The 7,597-nt window shown below is 37.7% G+C and overlaps 1 protein-coding gene across 1 annotated transcript; it reads right to left on the bottom strand.

The window, feature by feature from the left end:
- Nucleotides 1–693: 693 nt before the first annotated feature.
- On the bottom strand, nt 694–7,120 carry LOC114267960 (uncharacterized). Its single transcript, XM_082921587.1, has 12 exons — nt 4,694–7,120; nt 4,065–4,193; nt 3,740–3,931; nt 3,612–3,655; nt 2,808–3,508; nt 2,380–2,570; nt 2,048–2,263; nt 1,819–1,947; nt 1,423–1,570; nt 1,211–1,344; nt 864–950; nt 694–780 (listed from the first exon to the last, which is right to left on the bottom strand). Exons 1-12 carry the CDS (start codon nt 7,070–7,072, stop codon nt 694–696), a joined length of 4,437 nt encoding a protein of 1,478 aa, XP_082777713.1. The 5' UTR covers nt 7,073–7,120.
- Between the last annotated feature and the right edge of the window lie 477 nt (nt 7,121–7,597).

Genomic DNA, 7,597 nt, shown 5'->3' with positions numbered 1-7,597 from the left:
TAGTCCAATTAAATGTAATTTTCATGTCTAGTGTGTTGGGCTCAAGTTTGTCAATTACAGGAATTACATATGGAATTGTAAATATTTTCAGAGGAATGTCCATTTTAGAATTTTTTGTAGTCAATATCCTCCTATGGTTACCTTTGGTTTTATGCAGTTTGAATTGGATTATGTATTTTTACCCTTTTGTTGGTTAAGACAATCAGTGGCAAGAGATTTTGCACTGGAGACACCTACTTCATCATGACAGCACCTGACACAGAATCATATTCCCAATATATGCTCCAACAAGTTCAGTATATTTGGTCTTGCATTTGCAGATAACGAGTGGAATGAGGCTACGAGTCGGTTATGTTTCTTCACACTCAGAGAGAATGGAATAAAGCCATTTTGTTGGACACAAGCTGTGATAGTTTTTTTTTCTTTACGCGAGGTTAGTAAGTCAACTGTTGCTAATCTCACAGTTTCAAAATTTAGAGAAACTCAGACAGAATTCTTATTGAATTTGAGTTATTGATACAATGAACGAACTGTCATACACCTTCCTACTCTAATTATATCATACATGATTATTCTCCCTAACAAAGCCAAAGCAACAGAAACCAAAATGAACAAAAATACAGTTTTATCAGAAATGCTAACAAGTTTAACTGCCTAACTGTTATGTATTCCAACGATGTATCCAAAGAAAAACTACTTTACAGCTTCAAAAAATAGAACCTGAGGTTGTAAACACCCTTCTTTACACTTGGTAAGAACATCATCCCAACAGAAAATAACCTGTTCAATTTTAAACATAGATTTGGCAAACTAAACAAAAGGCAAAATATATGAATAAAACCATGCAACTTAATTGAATGTACCTCCGGAGTTTCATCATCATACATAATCCACTTTTTATACTCATGGTTGTAAACGAAGCAGATATAGTGTTCCCGATGATAGCAAACCTAAAAGGGAATTTAGTTATAAGATAATCTGTTCTTATGGCATATCATTGATTTACTACAAAAATATACATAGTGATACCAAACTAGTGACATTTCATTTGCTATGAAGACATTCTTGTATAAAATGGAAAGAGAAAAAGAAAAAAAAAAATTCTAAATGAAGTCCATAACCTACAGAAATTGGGAAAATTTGTTTACTTAGATCCATCATGAAAAATGGAAGCAAATGATAGAAGAGTATAAAGCTAAGGCACGTTTACCATTGAAATAAGGGAATATATCTTCCCTGGATCTACACCCTCATACATGACACCAATATCTATCTCAGTACTCAGGGCTCTCAATGTTGCAGATATATCATCTGCAGGCTCACTACGACTCTCCCAACCAAGAACTGCAATCAACAAACCAAAAACTATTAAACAAATAACACAAAGCATAATGAAATATTTTTAAACAACTTATCATTTACCTGTTGTGAACACATGTGGCGGAGTTGAAAGAATATTGTGGACATTGTCTAATTTTCCACAGCCGCCAACCTCAGGATCACACATTCTATAATGATGGGTTTCCGCAAGCTCCAAAAGCTCATCAAAAGGTCTCTCCGCATAGTAACACTGGGTTATGAAAGAAGATAAACTTTAAACCACGGATCTAATAATTTTGCATTATCAAAGGAAAATTTGCCAGATCATTAAATGCTTCAGGCAAAACATGCCTTCATTCCCCTGAGTGCTACAGCACGTATGAAGTGGGAAAAAGTAGTAAACTTCATTTGTTCAGATTCAATACCACAGCTGTGACAGTTCATTTTTTGAAATATGTCCATTCCAAAAATTGTATGTGCTATACAAGCATCACTAACACAATCCCACAAGCCTGTGCAATTGCTTCCTGCTGATTTAGTATCAGAAACAGCAGAACCAGAGGTAAATGACTGATGAAGAAAGCTTAAAATGGCTTTTAAAACTTTAGAAGCATCATTCATCTGTGCCTGTAAAATCAGCAAATCAGTAACAGAAATGACCTCTTAATTTACTACTTTGGAGAACGGTGAAAATATGATGACAAGACCAACAAAAATCTGAACTTACTTCCTGGAATAAATTACCATCAGGGCTCAACTTGCTCAAAGCAATTCTTAAATTGGTAGGAGAAACAACTTCTTTTGTCATATTTGTAGATGCCACATCTAGGGCATTGAAAATCTCGTGTAATGCACAAACAACACAAGAATCTCCGATATGCACATGCATGGATGTTGGTCTACTCAAAAACTCATCTCTAAACTTTCTTAAATGCCAGAGAGACTGCATATTCACAGAAAGGTTGATAAAATGAATTCATTACCATATTGTAGTTAAAGGGGATAGAAAAAGAAAAATTATTCTGGGAGCATAGAAAGCTTTTTAAACTGAACTCCAACCTGTATAACTACGTTTAAAAAGGAATTGCTTTCACCAACATCATTTCTCAGTCCTGGGCCGAATAAATCTGATACACTAATATTTCCAAATGCGAAATCAGCTGACCAGACCAAAAGTTCTTCTGAGGATACTTTTGGAGGCACCCTTTGGCTCGTTGTTGAGGGAAGGCTCTCCTGTGCTACTAATGTCTCTGAAATTAGGCAGACAAACCAAAAGTATATATATAATGAGTCACTTAATAACCATAGAGAGTAAACAATGATAAATGTATATGCAAACTACATAATGAGTCAATTAATAAGAGGCATATAGCCCTTGTACTGTGACATATTCGTTTGGGAATATAACCATCCAAACAAGTCCTGGGCATTTGCAGTTGTTCTGTCAACATGTATCGTTTGCAGAGAAGAGGATTCTGGTTCTTTACCTTGCCTGGCCTTGCCATGGGTTTGAGATCTTCTCCTTGTGGTCCTTTGTACTTTCGAAGAATTGTCGAGCAATTTAGTTCCTTCCAAAGTGCTCACAGGGACACCTGGACCACTATCATCACTAAGCGTTGAGTGAGTAACAACCATTTTCTCTAACTCTTCTGTTCTGGTTGCAATTGCATTCTTATTTTGCTTGCCTAGATTCTTCTGCCTAGGCTCATCCTTAATCTTTTTTTGATACTCCAACATCTTTTCGAGCTTTCTTTCCACCACTTCATGCTCAATTTCATACTGAGGTTCCTCTTCTTGTAACTCGAATTCATCAGATCTTTCAGAAACAACAATCTCAGAACTCCGATAATCACCATCATAGCCAATGGGCACCTTAGTTTCTTCCAAAGTGCTCACAGGGACACCTGGACCACTATCATCACTAAGTGTTGAGCAAGTAACATCCATTTTCTCCAACTCTTCTGTTATGGTTGCAACTGTATTCTTATTTTTCTTGGCTAGATTCTTCTGTCTAGCCTCATCCTCAATTTTTTTTTGATATTCCAACATCTCTTCGAGCTTTCTTTCCTCCACTTCATGCTCAATTTCATGCTGAGGTTCCTCTTCATGTAGCTCGAATTCATCAGGTCTTTCAGCAACAGCAATCTCAGAACTCTGATAATCACCATCATAGCCAACAGGAAAGTGACTGGAGGAAGAAAAAAGTCAAAACCCTTAAACTAAAAATGTACATTAGAGTGAATAGCAGAAAATGCTGTGATCTTACGGCTGAGAGCCATACGAGGACTTACTCTTGTTCTTCAATTTTCTCTTTCAGCTCGCTGCCACAAGTAGCCTGCAATACTATTGATTATTAGAGTATTAGACTAAAATTATATAACACTTAAGACATACATGACCAGACTCTAAAGTTCAAAACCTTTGAATCCTTCACTTTTCTTTGATTTTTTTCCTTTTTCTTAGCCTTTGGATTTCCATGTGGAAGTTTTGTATTATTGCCTCCTTTGCTAATATTCTTTTTGGCTTCTAGTGCAAGCTCTAATAAAAATGCTTCTTCTGCAGCAGCTGACTTCTGCTTTGCATCTTCGTTAACCAAAGCCTCAAATTTTGCCTGAAAGAGAAATTCTTACAATGTTAAACTTAGATCCAAGGAGGTGTGAGAATAATATTAGTATATACTAATATTATTCTCACAGGAGGTTGGACAACATTGCAGAGAATTATGCAGCGTAAACAATGCAAACCCTCATGAATGACTTCAGAAGGGGCAACATGATGGACCGATAGTCATGTCTAGATGCTTGCATAAATTTTACCACCAGCTGCCGTGCAACGGTAAAACCCCTCACGATCAATCCTTCAATTTGCCCAAGCTGCAAGACTTAACATAATGAGCACAGGAAATATCACAATACATTACTCGAAATAGGCCAAGAATTCAGGAATCATACCTAAGAAATATGCAAAATCAAGAAGTTGAATAAGGAAAATATTAGGCATAACAGTAACAGTTGAAATATTAGTTTCAGATTGGGAAAAACAAAGCAAGTTGTAATATAGAAAAGAAGCATAAATCAATACTCCTGAACTAATCACAAGATTGATAGTTGCAAAGCATCTGAAGCATTGATTGATAAATAGTCAATTATATGACCTCAACAAGGTTAGGTATACAAGATTTTTACAATATGGAAAGTTTATTATATCAAAAAGGCTTTATTTGCCTATGGAGGGTTGAATTAAGGGAGTGCAAGTACTTGGTTGGTTTGCCAAGGATGGGGAGATTTTCTCCCATAAGTGCTAATCCAACAACTAACAACTAACATTTGCCGATAAAAAAAAGAAGAAGGCTATTTGCCTATGGGTTGAGTGCCCAAACAAACATAGCTACCTCTTTAGATGATTCATCAATTTGTCCCTGGATTGCAGTTCTAATGCAAGCATCTTCTTGATGCTCATGGTCACTACTCGGAGAATTTATGCCAGTCAAAGCTTCCTTAAGTATGCTCGATATAGCATCTAACTCAAATCTACTGCTGCGGGACATAACATCATTGTCTTCCGCAACAAGTTCATCTTGCCGCCTGCTTAAGAGGGACACATAACTTTGTGGGATATGCTCTGGAACTTGCTCCCTCTTCTCAAGTTCCTCAATACAAATGCTCTCCATTGCCTGTAATGCTTCCTCATAGCTCAAAACTTCACTTTTTCTGCTGTGCCACATTTCTAAGAGATCATATTCTTTCTCAATTGTCTGAATAACATTCAGTCCTTGATGCTTCATAGTATCTTGTATAGTTGTCCATAATACTAATTCTTCTCCAATTGAACGACCAGAAAACAACCAACGCATTAAAGCATCACTATCTGGTAGCACATCAACTTCATCATGACCAATGGTACAAGTTATTGCTGAACCATCATGTGCAACAGCATCCTCGTAATTGCATGGCATTAGCTCCCCTCTCAGTAAACGCTCATCCAGGAGGAGACACGATGAGTCACCATTAAAAACAATCATTTCCTTCAATTCTTTCCCCTCATAGACATTAAGTTCATCATTCAAGGAACTACCCTCGTCAGGGGACCTGTTCAAGCCACAAGTATCAGACACAATCCGCAAGCATCTAAGGATCTTTTTTAAGTAGGGCTCCTCCATAAAACAGATACAAAGAGGTGTTTTGTCCAGGCCATTACTGCAAATCTGCGATATTGGAACAAAATTCTTCAGTTCTTCTATGGTATCATTTATCAACTGTTTAAGAGTACTCTTAGAAAGACATTTGTGTCTACGAAGCATTTCGAACTCGGCATGAATACTTTCAAGAATTTTTGCACGCTCAACATCATCAGATATTGGCCACTTCTGATCATCCGGGCAGGCCATAAGCTGCAAATACCCCTCAGAATCATGGCTGGTACTTTCACTACCACTGCAAACCTGCCCTTTGTTTGGCTCTTCATCCTCCTTCGGACAGTATTCATTATCATCAGGAAGATTAGCCAATACGCTTTCTAATTTTTTCTGAATAATTTTCAGAGCTCCATGGATATCCACTGGCTTCCATGTACAATTGACAAGCATTTCAGCCCAATCAGCATCAACTTCTTCTGGCATAATTCGTTTCAACTTCGATGAGATGCCTCCCTCGTGCTCCTGCTCAATATGCTCAATTCGCAATTCTGAGTCTTTAAACGTCTCACCACAAAAGAAACAAGACGAGAACTTCCAAGTCTTGTTCTTCTGAGCAAAGCCTATAGCTTCCGAGAAAGCCTTTGTCGCTAAACCATCCTTGAATGAACTAAAATGGTCTCTCAAATCACGAATTCTGAGTTCAAGCAATCCCCGCTTTTTCTCGACACTCATAGAGTTCCAATATGATTTAAACTCATCCATTCTTTTCAATGATGGCATCATCTTCATCAGGGAAGCGTACTTCCTTCTGTCATCATGTTTGTTATTCTCCGAATTCAGATCAAGTCCCGTTTGCATGGATTCTAAATTTTGCTGCATAGCCACTTGAACCTCGATTTCCCTTCTCCGCTCCTCAACCGTTTTCACTACCTTTTGAATTACATTTGGCCTCCTGGTTTCAAGATTCTCTGTCAAAGTCGAAGATGAAGAAGCAATCCTACATTTCTGTACAAGAATCTGCAATGAATCCCTCGTATTCGCAATTCGCTCTTCAACGGTGGATACATTTAATTGGCTCGCTGCTACAACCATTTCTCTGCCAGGGTCGATCGGATTCTCAATCGACAACGCTCGCTCACACTCTCTCGCTGCTTCTTCGTAGCTATTGTCATCACAGGACAGTCGGTAGAGTAAATTCGCGTAAAAAGTAGCGTATTCTAACGAGTTTGGCGATAAAGAAACCGCTCGACGAGCCGAATCCACAGCGTTTTGCAAGTGGCGTAGCTTGGTGACATTGTCATCGATTAGAGAAGCTAGTTGACAATGTGCATAGCCTTCAACGCGGTGAACGAAAGGAGAGTCCTCGTGGCGAAGACACAGGTCTTTCAAGATCCGTAGGGCTTTGGCGTGGTTTCCACGCTCGATAGCATTGATGGCGCGCACGCATTCAAGTTTGATTGGGGCGTTTGCGGGAGAGTGTGGATCAATCTTGCTCTGTTCTTGAGAGAGATCGTCGCTGAGATTGACACTTGATGATGCTCCGCCGTCCACGGCGGCTCTATCCTCTGTCGGTGGTGGTTTCGAGTGCGGAGGCAGGTTTCGCTTCTTACGCCCCATTGGGAGATTCAAACTGAACTGAAAATAATTGAATACGATAATTCGATTATGTGATTGATTAGCATCGGATGTTTGTTCTTGATTATCAGCTTTCAAGATCAGATATATATATATATATATATAGGATTTTTCTAAGTCAGTTATCTGTGGTGCCACGGAGGCAGGACCTTGGAGGGAAAAACATAAATTTAAAAAGGAAAATAGCAATTTAGTGAAAAAATAGTGAATTTTTTTTTATTATAAATAATTAAAATTCTAAATATTATCATATGTTTGTAAATATTTTTTCAAAAACTCACTGAGCTGTTATTCTCCCAATTTAAAAAAGAGTACATAAATTTATTTTCCGAAAACTACTTCAAAATATTCGCATATGCGTATTTTTTGGATTTTTTAATCAATTTTTTTTTTTTTTCAAACGAGAATGGAGGGAAATAAAAAAAAAAAAAAGGAAAAAGAGTGAGGGTTATGTCTGTATAATCATTTTATTTTACAATTCGTATTAACTTTTTTAGTGGGTCGAAA

This window comes from Camellia sinensis, chromosome 1, assembly GCF_055761805.1.
Source record: "Camellia sinensis isolate YWXY chromosome 1, ASM5576180v1, whole genome shotgun sequence".
In the NCBI taxonomy this organism is placed as follows: domain Eukaryota; kingdom Viridiplantae; phylum Streptophyta; class Magnoliopsida; order Ericales; family Theaceae; genus Camellia; species Camellia sinensis.
This window is presented reverse-complemented; position numbering and strand designations above follow the sequence as displayed.